This window comes from Bos indicus x Bos taurus, chromosome 15 (genome assembly GCF_003369695.1).
Source record: "Bos indicus x Bos taurus breed Angus x Brahman F1 hybrid chromosome 15, Bos_hybrid_MaternalHap_v2.0, whole genome shotgun sequence".
NCBI classification, from domain to species: Eukaryota; Metazoa; Chordata; class Mammalia; order Artiodactyla; family Bovidae; genus Bos; species Bos indicus x Bos taurus.
Window position 1 is genome coordinate 34,728,643 of NC_040090.1, and position 16,743 is coordinate 34,745,385.

Sequence of the window (16,743 nt, forward strand, 5' to 3'; positions counted from 1 at the left end):
TCCTCACAGCAATGAAGACCAAGCATAGACAAAAATAAATAAATTTAAAAATTAATAATAATTTAACAATTCATAATTTCTGTCCAGGTTTCTTAGACCTCCATCCTTACTAGGTCAAAATTGTTTGTTGAATCAAATAATTGAATGAACTTTAGAACAATGTGGTCTACAGTAAGTTTAAAAGTTGCCTTTATGTTCGGAAAATTCATAGAAACCCCAAATACCAAGGATTTTTTCAAATTGCTCTTTATATAAAGAAATTAAGTAGACACTTAAGAACAATAAAAAAATACATAAGGATAACATTGTATGCTATAGTCCTAAATTTGTCAGAAAAAAAACATTTCATGGCATGAGACTCACCAATTAGGTAGCATAAAATACTTAGTAAATGTAACTTCATGAAAAATGATATATTTATAGATATTTATGTTTATAGTAGACCAGAAGGAGACATTCAAGGGGTGGATTTTGATGAGACAAAGTAATCATTAAAGATTTTTTAATAGCTGGAGAAAGAATGTAAAGGGACTTATATACCAAACATAGGAGCTGGATCCTGTGATTCTAAGTATAAGAAAAATTCAGTTATGTTCTACTATGATCTGCAGAGGGTCTCTGAATTTTTTTATTTCACTCAATTTTTTTATTTCAAAATTTTTTATTTTTATGGCCTTGGTAATAAGGAGAGTCATGAGTTCTGATTCTTCCTACAGACTATTATTTAGTCTGTAAACATCATATCATCCTTTATATTTCACATTTTATTAATGTATTCATCAAGTAAGATGATACTCCAAACCACTAACTGGATTTGCAGATCACATATACTCAAGAGATGACACATTAAATCCATAGGATCAACTAGTTCTATCAAATGTCAAGCCTGGCATTTGAAACAGAACATTTTTTACTACCTTATCTTGAATGTTCTTGGTCTTCACCCCATAGACAAAAGTGTTGAGGAAATGTGGAACCAGCAGCTAAAGAATGGACAAAGTGATACATATGTAAGATGAGATATATGTGGTAAACCTACGAGTACAAAAGGAGAGAAAAGCAGTTCTTCCAGTTCCAGAACTGGAGCTGGAAGAAGATACATATGTGGGGAATACATGTATTAAATGCCTTAAGGCATGCCTCTTTCTGGGGCCAGTGTAAGACAGTGATAAATATTTGTGTATAAGAGAGGATGATAAAAATGAGGTCAAAGTCACCAACAGCAATAGCTTCAAGGAGACCATAGAACTTATCAACATCTCCAGTGGAAATCCCTACAAGGGCCATATATTCACAGTAAGCATGGGACATTAACTGAGTTCTGTAAGAGGTAAGATGGCACTTTAGGAGCAATATGCATGGGATGAAGAGAAAGGCTGCCCGCAATATCACTCCAACTCCAATGTCAGTGACTAGCTGTTGAGTGAATATGGTAGCATGCCTCAGAGAATAAAAGATGGCTACATAGTGGCCCAGATACATGGCCAGCAGGACTCCTAATTCAGTACCCTGACATGTGTGGATGAGCCACATTCAAAAGAGGTAAGCATCAAATTAGATCACTGACAAGTGAAACCAAAAAATTCTAAGCATCTCGGGGACAATGCTGGTGCTAAGTGCAGTGTCCGTGGCTCCCAACATGAGCAGGAAGGTATGCATAGGCTCATGGAGACGGGGTTCAGATTTGATGATGATCAAAAGTAGAGAATTTTCCATCAAAGCAATGATGTACATTGCAGAGAATGGAATCCCAATCCAACACTGTACAGTTTCTAGGCCAAGGATCCCAATAAAGGTCAGCACAGAGGGCATAAACACAGTGCCATTTGTAATAAACATGGAAGCTTAGGTGCCTCTTAGCAAGGGGACGACATTGGCCAAACTGTGATCCTTTCTACTCTTCTATACATACGTTATTCTCAGCTTTTCCCTCAAGTACTGAATGACAGAAATAGGAGAATCAACTTCATCAGTTTATTTATCTTTTTTTTTTTTTGCAATAGCTGTGAAAATGGCAATATTGAGACCTATGGAAGTTTAACAAGTATTCAGTTTAGCACAATTATCTTCCCACATTCAGTGACATCCACAGCATAAATACTGAGTGTTTGGACTCCATGACTGTGATGGGGTCAATAGGATCAGGATGCTCTGTGGCATTCTCCTTCCTCCCCCAATCCATCTTCTCTTACTTCTTCTAAACTGTTCATTGAGTGAAGAAAACAAAAAAGAAGAATAAGAACACACAGTGAGAAAATACTTTAGACACAGAGGCACCAAAATCCTTGAGCTGCACTTTTCTCTCCTCTGAAATTTCTGTAAACTCTTTGCTGTCCTTCTACTTTAGGCTGGTACATAAAGAACATACTGGTACTGTTTTGATCAAAACTGAACAAAGTCCCCTTTCTAAGGTTGTGACTCCACTCACAAAATGATCTTTCTTGACTTAGAAATTCCTGTTCAGAAAAGAATTTTCAAAAAAAAGAAAAGAATTTTCAAATATGAAATTGCTGTAGGACTCAGACATCCAGGTAGATGATGGCAGCTGCCTAAAATTTTGATTCAGGAAACAAGTTTAACATACAAATTCCTCAGTTAGATAAGTACCTATAGCTCATCACTCTGTCTCTTTCCCACACATTAATGTGTAAAGACAATTTTAATTTTTTATTTAAGAAAATTAAGAGGGTTAGAGGGTTCATGGTGGAGGAGAAGAGACACCCTGGACTTTTCACAAGGAGAGCAATGAGAAGATGCTGGTTAGAGCAAAGTTTGAGTGAATGACATTGGAAGCCTTAGATATCCGTATGGAGGCGGAGATCACAGAGACCGAACTATATATATATATACACACACACACATACATATATATATATATATATTTAAAATGAGAACAGAAAGTTTGCAGAAGTGATTTGTTGTCTATGTCTAAATTAAGCTGATCTAAAAGGACAGATATGGTATGGACCTAACAGAAGCAGAAGATATTAAGAAGAGGTGGCAAGAATACACAGAACTGTACAAAAAAATCTTCACAACCAGGATAATCACGATGGTGTGATCACTCACCTAGAGCCAGATATCCTGGAATGTGAAGTCAAGTGGGTCTTAGAAAGCATCACTATGAACAAAGCTAGTGGAGGTGATGGAATTCGAGTTGAGCTATTTCAAATCCTGAAAGATGATGCTGTGAAAGTGCTGCACTCAATATGCCAGCAAATTTGGAAAACTAAGCAGTGGCTACAGGACTGGAAAAGGTCACTTTTAATTCCAATCCCAAAGAACATCAATGACAAAGAATGCTCAAATTACCACACAGTTGCACTCATCTCACATGCTAGTAAAGTAATGCTCAATATTCTCCAAGCCAGGCTTCAGCAATACATAAACTGTGAACTTCCTGACATTCAAGCTGGTTTTAGAAAAGGCAGAGGAACCAGAGATCAAATTGCCAACATCTGCTGGATCATAGAAAAAGCAAGAGAGTTCCAGAAAAACATCTATTTCTGCTTTATTGACTATGCCAAAGCCTTTGACTGTGTGGATCACAATAAACTGTGGAAAATTCTGAAAGAGAAGGGAATACCAGATCAATTGACCTGTCTCTTGAGAAACCTATGTGCAGGTCAGGAAGCAACAGTTAGAACTGGATATGGAACAACAGACTGGTTCCAAATAGGAAAAGGAGTACGTCAAGGCTGTATATTGTCACCCTGTTTATTTAATTTATATGCATAGTACATCATGAGAAACGCTGGGTGGAAGAAGCACAAGCTGGAATCAAGATTGCCGGGAGAAATACCAATAACCTCAGATATGCAGATGACACCACCCTTATGGCAGAAAATGAAGAGGAAGAAAAAAGCCTCTTAATGAAAGTGAAAGAGGAGAGTGAAAAAGTTGGTTTAAAGCTCAACATTCAGAAAACGAAGATCATGGCATCTGGTCCTATCACTTCATGGGAAATAGATGGGGAAACAGTGGAAACAGTGTCAGACTTTATTTTTGGAGGCTCCAAAATCACTGCAGATGGTGATTGCACCCACGAAATTAAAAGATACTTACTCCTTGGAAGGAAAGTTATGATCAACCTAGATAGCCTATTCAAAAGCAGAGACATTATCTTGCCAGCAAAGGTCTGTCTAGTCAAGGTTATGGTTTTTCCTGTGGTCATATATGGATATGAGAGTTGGACTGTGAAGAAAGCTGAGTGCTGAAAAATTGTTGCTTTTGAAATATGGTGTTGGAGAAGACTCTTGAGAGTCCCTTGGACTGCAAGGAGATCCAACCAGTCCATTCTAAAGGAGATCAGCCCTGGGTGTTCTTTGGAAGGAATGATGCTAAGGCTGAAACTCTAGTACTTTGGCCATCGAAGGGGCCGACAGAGGATGAGATGGCTGGATGGCATCACCAACTCGATGGACGTGAGTTTGAGTGAACTCTGGGAGTTGGTGATGGACAGGGAGACCTGGCATGCTGCAATTCATGCGGTTGCAATGAATCAGGCACAACTGAGTGACTGAACTGAACTGAAACATTTTTAAAATGTCATGGTCCTAAGCATTCCAAGACATTTCTCGCTAAATCAAATCATCACCTCCAAAGAATATTCTTATTTGTTTTTTTTGGCCTCAAACCATCCTATTTTCTCTTCATAAAATTTAAATTTGGAATGTCTTGTATAATAGGTTTCCAAATCACCTTTGTCAAACATAATTATTTAGTATAACTTCCTGACAGCTGACTAAATGTGTGTTGATGCCTGTCCAGGACTCTCTGTGTAATTACTGTATTCCTCTCACAAGAATACCCCTTATTTTGAGCTAATCTGTTCCCTGTAAAGACTGTCCTTCTTTTTAAGTTACATATCTTAGGATATAACAGAACAAAGATTCAAGTCACCTAAGATTCTTTCTCCTTCAGCTAAAATATCTATAGGTCTATTCAGCCTCTTTAATAGCATGGTGCTCACTACTCTTTATCTCTCATTCTTCCAAAGCAGACTCTCAAATTTATTATTACTGTTCCAAAATTGTAGTTCCTAGGACCTCAAAATCAACTCTCTCAAAATAATACCCATACTATTTACTTTTGTGACTAGGATTTTTGTCCTGCAATCTTCATCCACTGTCTGTACCTGGTTTGTACTTCAAGATATATATCTCATCTCCACTTAACCTAGTACACGTTCTTAACTATTCACTTACTCGGTACCCACAAGTAGTATGGGAAAGGGCCAGCAAAGAAGGTCATTTTTTGCTGGTCCTAGCTATGGAAGATTTGTGTTTTGTAATATCATTTTCCCTGCTGACCAAAGTTCATTAGCCTCTTGTAAATCCAGAGAGTTATTATTATTATTTTTTTTAATCCTTGGGTCAAAGAAGGAGGTTCAGGGCCAGAAGGGCAGCCAGCATTTCTTGGGACTCTCTTCTTACTCAATACCCAGGGGACCCTGATGTAGCTAGTCCAGCAAGAGGTGACAGTATTCTCTTCATCCAAAAGTGCAATTGCATTTCTCACAGCACCAGACACTGAGATTCCTCTCATTCTTACATTTCTAACAGCAAAAGGAAATATCAGAGGGGAAATGTTCAGAGAATAAGACTCTGTTCATTGAGCAAATTTGCCTGCTTTATCCCATGTTTTTTAAGAAAATTGAATTGGAAACAAAACAAATAACTGTCTCTTATTATTTATTCTATTTATTTACTCTTGAGCCTCCATGGCCATTCCAAAGATTTCCAGATGCATGTCAACAATACAAGCAGGAGTGTATTTGGATAAGGTAGGGAGGCAGGGCTTTGTTGTGTAGTAAGTTCCATAAAAGTAAGACTTGCTAAGACAAAGGGAAATAAAATCAGCAGGGAACTGAAGATATACTTCCTATCTATAGAGACTGATGTTGAAGGAATGCACCTGACAATACAGAAGACAAATGTAAGAAATATGTGTTTGAACCCTGGGTCAGGAAGATCCCCTGGAGAAGGGCATGGCAACCTACTCCACTATTCTTGTCTGGAGAATCCTATGAACAGAGGAGACCTGCAGGCTAGAGTCCATAGGGTCACAAAGAGTCAGAGATGACTGAAGCCTCTTAGCAAGCATGCAAGCTCTGCAAGAAGTAAGACTTGCAAAGATAAAGGGAAAAAGAAGTAAGTAATGCATTGATTGTGCACTTCCTGTCTCAAGAGATAGGAGGTTAAAGAGATAGGTCTTATCAGAAATGGAGATCTATACTTTTCCCACAACGCCTTGATCACAGGAACTTCTATATGCTTAACTATATTTTGTTGCTCAGTCTCTCAGTTGTGTCTCTTTGTAACCCCATGAACTGTAGCACACCAGGGTTCTCTATCCTTCACCCTCCCCCAGGGTTTACTCAAGCTCATGTCCATTGATTTGGTGATGCCATCTAACCATCTCGTCCTCTGTTGTCCCTTTCTCCTCCTGCCCTCAATCTTTCCCAGGATCAGGTATTTTGTTTGTTTGTTTGTTTGTTTTTTGTTGTTTTTAATGAGTCAGCTCTTTTCATCAGGTAGCCAAAATATTGGAGCTTCAGCTTCAGCATCAGTCCTTCCAATGAATATTCAAGACTGATTTCCTTTAGGATTGACTGGTTTGATCTCCTTGTAGTCCAAGAGACACTCAAGAGTCTTCTCCAACACCAGAGTTCAAAAGCATGGATTCTTATGTGGCACTCAGCCTTTCTTACGGTCCAACTCTCATGTCCATACATGACTATTCAAAAAACAGCTTTGACTGTACAGACTGTTGTCAGTAAGTAATGTCTCTGCTTTTTAATAGCTGTCTAGGTTTGCCATAGCTATTCTTCCAAGGAGCAAGTGTCTTTTAATTTCATGGCTGCAGTCACCATCTGCAGTGATCTGGAGCCCAAGAAAATAAAGTCTGTCACTGTTTTCATTGTTTCCCCATTTATTTGCCATGAAGGGAGGGGACTGGAGGCCATGATCTTCAGTTTTTGAATGTCAGCTCCCACTCTGGTTTTTACTGACTGTATAGTGCTTCTCCATCTTTATCTACAAAGAATATGATTTATCTGATTTTGATATTGACCTTCTGGTAATGTCCACGTGTAGAATCGTCTTTTATGTTGTTGGAAGAAGGTCTTTGCCATAACAGTGTTTGCTATAACCAGTGCATTCTCCAGGCAAAACTTTGTTAGAATCTGCCCTGCTTTATTTTGTACTCCAAGGCCAAACTTAACTATTCCTCCAGGTATCTCCTGACTTCCTACTTTTGCACTCCAGTCCCCTATGATGAAAAAAAAAATTTTTTTTTTTTTTGCTGTTAATTCCAGAAGGTCTAATATTACAGGGTAATTTAACACTGAATACAATAGTACTTATATCCTATTTGAAAACAACTTTCTTCTCAAACCCCTATGAGCAAAGCACAGGAGAACAAGGAAACTGAAAAGTTGGGATTTAGAACAGGAACTGTTTTATTTCAGTGATAAAGCAAGGAATGTGAGCAACTCATGCTCAAACTGGAATTCCATCACCTCCACTAGCTTTGTTCATAGTGATGCTTCCTAAGGCCCACTTGACTTCACATTCCAGGATGTCTGGCTCTAGGTGAATGATCACACCATCATGATTATCTGGGTCATGAAGATCTTTTCTGTATAGTTCTGTGTATTCTTGTCACCTCTTTTTAATATCTTCTGCCTCTGTTAGGTCCATACCATTTTTGTCCTTTATTGTGCCCATCTTTGCATGAAATGTTCCCTTGATACCTCAAATTTTCTTGAAGAGCTCTCTGGTCTTTCCCATTCTATTGTTTTCCTCTATTTCTTTGCACTGATCGCTGAGAAAGGCTTTCTTATCTCTCCTTTCTATTCTTTGGAATTCTGTATTCAAATGGCTATATCTTTCCTTTTCTCCTTTGCTTTTCACTTCTCTTCTTTTCACAGCTATTTGTAAGGCCTCCTCAGACAGCCATTTTGCTTTTTTGCATTTCTTTTTTTTTTTTTTTTTAAACTCAGCAGTGGCCACAGGACTGGAAAAGGTAAGTTTTCATTTCAATCCCAAATAAAGGCAGTGGCAAAGAATGCTCAAACTACCACACAATTGCACTCATCTCACATGATAGTAAAGTAATGCTCAAAACTCTCCAAGCCAGGCTTCAACAGTACATGAAGCATGCACTTCCAGATGTTCAAGCTGGTTTTAGAAAAGGCAGAGGAACCAGAGATCAAATTGCCAACATTCGCTGGATCATCAAAGAAGCAAGAGAGTTACAGAAAAACATCTATTTCTACTTTATTGACTATGCCAAAGCCTTTGACTGTGTGGATCACAAAAAACTGTAGAAACACCTGAAAGATATGGGAACACCAGACCACCTGACCTGCCTCTTGAGAAACTTGTATGCAGGTCAAGAAGCAACAGTTAGAACTGGACATGGAACAACAGACTGGTTCCAAATAAAAGGAGTATGTCAAGGCTGTATATTGTTACCCTGCTTATCTAACTTCTTTGCAGAGTACATCATGAGAAATGCTGGGCTGGATGAAGCACAAGCTGGAATCAAGATTGCCGGGAGAAATATCAATAATCTCAGATATGCAGATGACACCACCCTTATGGCAGAAAGTGAAGAGGTAGTAAAAAGCCCCTTGATGAAAGTGAAAGAGGAGAGTGAAAAAGTTGGCTTAAAGTTCCACATTCAGAAAACGAAGATCATGGCACCCGGTCCCATCACTTCATGGGAAATAGATGGGGAAACAGTGGAAACAGTGGCTGACTTTATTTTTCTGGGCTCCAAAATCACTGCAGATGTTGACTGCAGCCATGAAATTAAAAGACACTTCCTCCTTGGAAGGAAAGTTATGACCAACCTAGACAGCATATTAAAAAGCAGAGACATTACTTTGTCAGCAAAGGTTCATCTAGTCAAGGCTATGGTTTTACAGTGGTCATGTATGGATGTGAGATTTGGACTATAAAGAAAGCTGAATGCAAAAGAATTGATGCTTTTGAACTGTGGTGTTGAAAAAGACTCTTGAGAGTCCTTTAGACTTCAAGGAGATCCTACCAGTCCATCCTAAAGGAAATCAGTCCTGGATGTTCATTGGAGGGATTGATGTTGAAACTGAAACTCTAATATTTTGGCCACCTGATGTGAAGAACTGACTCATTTGAAAAGACCCTGATGTTGGGAAGTTTGAAGGCACGAGGAGAAGGGGACGACAGAGGATGAGATGGTTAGATGGCATCACCGACTCAATGGACATGAGTTTGGGTAAACTCCGGGAGTTGGTGATGGACAGGGAGGCCTGGTGTGCTGCAGTTCATGGGGTGGCAAACAGTCCGACATGACTGAGGGACTGAACGAAACTGAACTGAACTGAACATGCTCAAAAAGTCCAAACTCCCTCTGGCCTTGAGGAAGTGTTTTTAAAGGCAAATTTCTGGGGAAGGCTACAGAGTGTGTGACTTTCTTCCGATTGTTTGGTGGTGTGGTAACAGGATATTGTTCTAGGAATTTCAATTAGCAGCCTTCTGCTTCTGGCCAGTATGGGGTCTATGTCAATGTCAATCAAAGGTTACCATCCTCCACTTGAGTAGAGGCCTTAGTTCCCGCAGTAGAACTCAAGCTATGTATCAGATTGTTATATGTATCCCTTGAAGAGTTACTAGCAAGAGGGCTCTGCCTTATCTCCACACTTTTTCTTGACTGCTTTATTTTTGCATTCTTCCACTTCCTTTGTTAGTAGCTATTTGAATCAGCCCTTTTGGAATTCAGAAAGGTCTAAGAGACTGAAGCCTTCCCCTGTAAATAAGGAATAGGAGACTTGAGAGTGCTTTTGTTCCCAGGGCAGCCCCCACAAGGTCCTGCTCCATTTCAACTTGTTTGCCAAGTACTGCACCAGGAAAACATTCATATATCTTTTTTTTCCCCTCAAAAGTGTTATGATTAATAAAGGATGCACTAAAGAAATTAAGCATAATAACTGAAAACCTATTAACTCAGCAGTTGTCTACTGAGAGATGTATCAATACATTTGAATTACATTTTTATACCACCTCCACTGCATTTCCTACCCTCTTTTCACAGTTCCTAGATATTCTATACCTGATGATTATTTCCAGTGTGTTTCCTGCATTTTTAATAGCACACTCTCTCTCGTTCTGATTTCAACAATAGTTTTAACACAATGAGGTGCATCTAATCTGGTGATATTGCCATATTTCAACTGTCTATTATCTCTCTCACTATTCACATCTCATCTTACTATGGTTATCTGTTATGTTTTCAATTCCTTTACTCTTCTCTGGCTTCATTAGAGCTCATCCAATATGTGACAGAGTCAAAATATCCCTCATGTCCATTCCTTCTCCTCTGCAAATGAACGTGACTGAATAAAAATATATACATACTGTAAAGAACCCAAATATCCATAAGTGAAAGGATAAATGAATTGTGGTATATCCACAAAACAAAATACTATTTAACATCAAAAAAAGAGAACTATTGATGAATGCCTTGGAAAATAATTGAGGTCAGTGAGAGGGGAAAAAAAAAAAAAAAAGACCAAAAATGAAATTACATTTGGTATTAATGCATTTGAAACCATGTATCTCTGATTGGGACTTGAACTCAGCCAAAACCCAGTTTGAGACTTGAATTCATGGTCTTTAAACTGAGATCACACCAGATCTTGGGACTCAATGAAGTTCAGATTCTTGATGTCTCATCAATGAATTCAGTGAGAGACAAACTGACCGGTAAGAAGTGGAATTATTTAGAGAGAAATACACTTCACAGACAGAGTGTGCACAATCTCAGAAGATGAGAGCAGCTTCAAAATATGTTGTGGCTAATTTTTATGGGATGGATAATTTCATAGACTAATGAGTGGGAAGATTATTCCAACCATTTTGGGGAAGGGGTGGAGATTTCCAGGAACTGAGCCATTACCCACGTTTTAGTCTTTGATGGCCTTGAAATTGTCATGGTGCCTGTGGGTGTGTCATTTAGCTTACTGATGTGTTACAATGAGCATATAGTGAGGCTCAAGTTTTAGTGGAAGTCAAGCCATTCACCATCTTGGACCCATTTGATTCTATTGGTTTATTTCATGTCCTCACATTATGTAATTCTTTCAAAGTTGTGCCTGCTCCCTTCCCTCTTGTCTCACATTTACATAAAATTCTAGAAATTTAAATTGACATTTAGTGATTTCAAATAGATATGTGGTTGCTTGAAGACGGGTATCTACCCAAGTACAGCATTATAAATGCACATGAGGAAATTTGGGAGAGTCACAGGTTGATAATGGTAATGGTTTTATGAGCTTGTGCATATGCCAAGATTCATTGGATAGTGCATTTTAAATATGTACAGTTAATTACATGCCATTTTTAATAATGAAGCTTAAAAATATGTAATACTCTCTATTTCACCTACAACTGAAAAGCAATTTTAAATGAATTTTAGTCTAAATATGAAAGAATGCCATTGTATAAGATGACTGTTGATAAACACATGAGAGGAAAAGATTTCTTAGATCAATGTGGAAATGTTTGAAACTGTTGACTGAAACCACCTACTTTGGCCAGGCACAATGATAACCAGTTGCATGAATTATCTCATAAAGAGAGTTGCTGATAAAGGAAATGGTGCTAGCTGGAGGAAAAAAAAAAAAAAAAAGGCAATCTAGAGAGGGGCCAAAAGGAGGAGAAAGGAGATGATATGTACTGCCAATTACCCATAATGCTAGAATTCATCTTGGCTACGAGATGTGTGAGCCACCATGATGATCCTTGAGTTAGAGCAAACATGGGCCAAGAAAGATGGTTGGCCAGAGCCAGAAACTAGGCCCATTACCATGAAACCTGAAACTTTGAGCCACATAATAGAACAGTTCTCTTGGGTCCCATTACCCTTTCTGCCCCAGCTCTCCTGCCCCAGTGCCCCTTTCCCTCTCTAATAATTTCTTCTTTGTCAACACATGTGCCTCTGTTCAGATAATTCATTTCTGCGTATTAAACAAGAGCTCAATCTTGGGCCCTGGGAGCCCCTCCCCTCCCTGAATTTCTGCAACAGAAGCAACTAGCACTTATTTAAATATTTTATAATTTTGATTAATTAGGATATCTAGTCTTCAAAAATATTTCAAGTATTCTACAAAAAGCAGAAAACATTTTTAATGTGTATAATCTAGAAAAAGATTACATCAAAATATATAAAGACCTCATAATATTAATAAAAATAATAGAAAAAATCCAAATGTATCATATCATAAATATGTAAAAATTTGATTTAATCTGATTATTTGTTTGAAAATGGTAACTAAAATGACAAAGAACTACTATTATAAATGTACCATATGGCTAAAATGATGATAAGCATATCAAATATTAGTAATGATGTCCAGTAATAAAGGTTCTTATATTCTGCCAGTGAATATAATTGAACCAACATTTTAGAAATGCATTACACCACTTACTAACATTGGCAGTACCCTATGAATTAGCAACAAGACTTTTGGATGCAGAAATCATCACTCTAAGTGCACCAAGATACATATACAAGAATGTTTAAAATTGTGTTTTTCAAAATCAAATCTTCTCAATGCCCATAAACAGAGGACGGGTAAAAAAAGCTGTAGTATATCCATACCATAGTACATTATGCAGCAAAGAACATGAAAGATGGACAAAAAATATTCTAGTCAAAAATTCACAAGAAGAAAAACAGAAAAAAAATCAATACTATGTACTTCTAATTATATAAAATTGAAAATTCAGCAAAACTAAACTATAAGGTTTAAGAATGCATGTTTAGGTTGTAAACATATATACAAAAAAAGGTATAATTACTTTAGCTATTAATATAGAGATTATCTTTAGGAAGAATGAGAGACTGTAATGGTGAAGGAACACAACACAAGACGTGTAAGGAATGAGAAATTGTTTCTTCATCTAGAAGTTATTTTCATGAACTTTACAAAATTGGTTATTTTCACTTTTCTGTATGAGAATTATATTTCAAAAATCAAAGAAAATATATCTGCACTAGTGGTTATATTACTTGCTTCTAATCACCTGAATCAATGTTTAAATTCTAACTATTCTTATGAAAGGTAAGGTAATTACTTTGCTTGTATTTTCTCCGGAACTGTCAACTCTTACTAATTGACCTATTTCTAATCTTCTATTTAAGAGACAAAAAATGGTTGCTTGATTATTACACCTTGTTATTGGTCTCTTTAGCTAATTATAGGCTTAAAAAACTTGACTGTCAACACACAGTCATATTATACCTACATACCTCATTTGAAAATTACTTTTTATGTATGATGATGTACTTTTATGGTTTATGTTGTTTGTCTTTTTTCATACTCCAGAAGATAAATAAAGGCAGGCATTCTGATGCATATGGAATGTGTTTGGTTTTGTTGGTTGATACAGCTAGGCTGATTTTTCTTATTGAGCTTTTCAAATGTATGTGCTTTTTCTAGTATAATTCATGCACTTTGGCAATTTTTTGCACTTTATATTTTGGAATATGGTTCTCCCAATTCCTGCATAATTAATTGATTATTATCATCACATTCCATTTTCCTTGGTTTCTTATTCAGGTGTATCAGAACTTTTTATCTTCATTTTGTGCACATTACATGCTATAACCTCTTGGAGACAATTCATATATTTGCTGTTTTACTTCTTTTGAGAGGTGGATGTCTTCACCAGTTATTCATTATGCACTATGGTTGCCACAGCTTCTTGAAACATTTAATGCTGTAACAGATTTAAAACTAATTAAGTTTTTGTTACCTCATTAAAGAAATTTTTGTACATCTGAGATTCACTAACATATTGCTTTATTACTTCCCTTGGTGTATTTTTCCTTTCTTCATATACCTCAGGTTTATAAAAATTTTAGTAAAAACTTAGTGCAGAACTTCCCTGGCAGTCCAGTGGTTAAGACTTCACCCTTTTAATACAGGGGGCACGGGTTCAATCCTTGGTCCAGAGCAAACATTCCAAAGATTCCACATGCTGCTCAGTATCTAACCTACCTGAGGTCAATTGTAAAAGTACATTATGACACAAGTTCATTATGCTTTATTCAACATAATTATTTATTCAAAATAATTATCTGCTTCTGCCTCTTAAATGACATGATTCCTTTTTCTTTCTTTTTATTGTAGTGAAATGTTGGGTTATTTCTTTCTTTGACTATATGTTAGTTTACAACTACATATTCAGATATCTCTCTTTGTTTACTACGATTTTCTTCAAAGTTTTCTTATTACCCTAAAGTCTCTATATTTGTTGGCTTTGAATACCACTGATCAACAGCAAGAAAATGTCTTAAATGTTCATTATACAATGTCATTTTTCTGAAATTTGAAGACGCCTCAAGCATTACCTAACTGTGGATAAAAGCACCAATTAGACACAGTTCCTCTATTCAAGATACTTGAAGTATGAAATTTCTAAATGCAGTGAAAATGTATTTGTATAAGTGTTCAATGCTAGAACTAAAGCTCCAATTTCAAGCAAAACTCAAATTGGGTAAAATCATTAAAATATTTGTCTCTGAAAAGATGTTTTCTATTTAGATACTGATTGGATTTTTTGGATAAAATAGGTATATTTTTGAATATGCTTAAAATTTTTAATGTATGCTTTCCTGTGAAAACTCCTCTGTGTTTATAGACTTTGGACAGCATCATACAGATTTTATATTTCTGACATTGATATTACTAATTTTACATAGTTTATATATTCATCAGTTATTCAGATGAAGTAGACAAAAATGGATAAGTGATTTCAAAAAATCAAAATATAGATTCATAAACAAATACTATAAAGTGAAACATAGCTAGAATTATAGCTTTGAATTGGTTTAGCAGCCTAAAAATATTGATATATTTCATGGTGCTTGAAAATTACTGGAAATGAAGTGCTGTTTTCTTCAATTTTGCTGTCAATATGTGCTGCTAGAAGGGACATTCTAGATTTAAATAAACAGGACCAAACAAGAGTAACAGAAACAATTTGAAATCTCATCATAAGGAAGCTTGTTCTTTATGTGAATAGCAAACCAAAGCTTTTAAGTATTTGAGGGCTTGTTAAATTATCAGCATTTGAGCTTTAAAGATTGTTTTCAGATGTAGATATTCGTTCATGATGTAACTTTTCACCATATTAAAGTTGCTACTTTAAACTAACCTAAAATCTCTACAGAAGGAGCCACTAATGATCAGGATGTCTTTTGGAGAAGATCATTTTCAGGACACGGTCACGAATTTGTTTGGTCTTCACTCCATAGACGATTGGGTTGAGAAAAGGTGGAACTAAAAGGTAAAGGCTAGATAAAAGGATGTGAACGTATGGTGGTATGTGAGAACCAAACCTGTGTGTGAAGAAAGAGAAGAAGCCAAGGAGGTAGAACTGCAGGAAGACACAAATATGAGCGATGCATGTATTAAAGGCTTTCAATCTTGCTTCCTTCTGGGGCAGTTGAAAGACAGTGACAAAAATCTGAAAATAGGACAAAGTAATAAAGCTGATATCAAATCCTAAGATAGTGAAGGCAACAAACAGGCCTAATATCTTGTTGATCCGTATATCTTCAGTAGCCAGTTTCACAATGGCCATGTGCTCACAGTAAGAGTGGGAGATGACTGTGGTTCGGTAGAATTTAAGACGATATTTGATAAGCACTATGCATGGTGCTACAAGAACGATAGCCCTGAGTACTACACCGATTCCAATGTGAGTCAAGAGTTTTTGGGAGAAGATGCTGGCATGTCTCAAGGGGTTACAGATGGCCACATAGCGATCTAGGGCCATGGCCAGTAAAACACCTGATTCGGTTGCCTGGAATGAGTGAATAAGCCACATTTGTAGAAGACAGGCATCAAAGGAAATCTCTGTCAAGTGAAACCAAAAGATGCCTAACATTCTGGGAAGAATACATGTGCTAAGTGCAATGTCTGTGGCCCCCAACATGGCCAGAAAAATGTACATTGGACTATGAAGGCTGTTTTCATATTTGATTATCACTAAAATTAATGTATTCCCAATCACTGCCATAAGGTACATGAAACAGAATGGAATCCCGATCCAACACTGCACTGACTCCAGGCCAGGAATCCCGATGAGTGTTAGTACAGAGGGCGTGAAGACTGAGCCATTGGGTCTGAGCATGGTGATGTGAGTAGTAGAATCAAGAAGTGCTACTTCTATGTCATCTTTTAATTCCTGTTAAAACTGAAAAATTAAAAATTAGAATGAGTTATTTCAGCAAAATATGCTTTAGTTAGACTAGGAGGATACCATCTTACTTTCTCTGCCCAATGACTCCTCTCTAATTTTCCATCTCTTTTCTCAATGTCTTTAAGTAGTCAATCATCAGATTCTATGTTTCTGCATGCCTTTATTTTTTTCAGTGAGAAAAACTAAGTGAACATACTGTATGGCTTCTTTCTGGTCCACGACTAATGAAAGAAATTCCCCTTAGCTTGTGCTTTTATGAGTGCTAATCATCAGTGCTTTCTTTCTTTTTTGGTCACATACCAGTTGGAATTGAGGGGAAAATTCATCTAATTCAAAGTAATGAATTTGAAGATTAGACTGTACCTAGATCTGGCGTGAAGGATCTATAGTAGTAGTAACTCTTTCTGTTTGGTCATAATCAGAAAGCAAGTTTGATTAGAATATTTTTCAGTTTTGCAGCTCACTATTTTTTTTTTTTTCTCTT

The 16,743-nt window shown here is 36.9% G+C and overlaps 1 protein-coding gene and 1 pseudogene across 1 annotated transcript; both read right to left on the reverse strand.

Moving 5' to 3' along the window:
• Positions 1 to 860: 860 nt before the first annotated feature.
• Positions 861 to 1,839, reverse strand: LOC113904942 (annotated as a pseudogene).
• A 13,394-nt stretch (positions 1,840 to 15,233) lies between these two features.
• LOC113904943 (olfactory receptor 52A5-like) lies at positions 15,234 to 16,190 on the reverse strand. The gene has a single exon (XM_027562006.1). The coding sequence runs from the start codon at positions 16,188 to 16,190 to the stop codon at positions 15,234 to 15,236; it is 957 nt and encodes a 318-aa protein (XP_027417807.1).
• Between the last annotated feature and the right edge of the window lie 553 nt (positions 16,191 to 16,743).

What these genes read in the sequence shown, in the direction of transcription:
- LOC113904943 (XM_027562006.1), bottom strand. Translation starts at nt 16,190, where the DNA reads ATGCTCAGACCCAATGGCTCAGTCTTCACGCCCTCTGTACTAACACTC.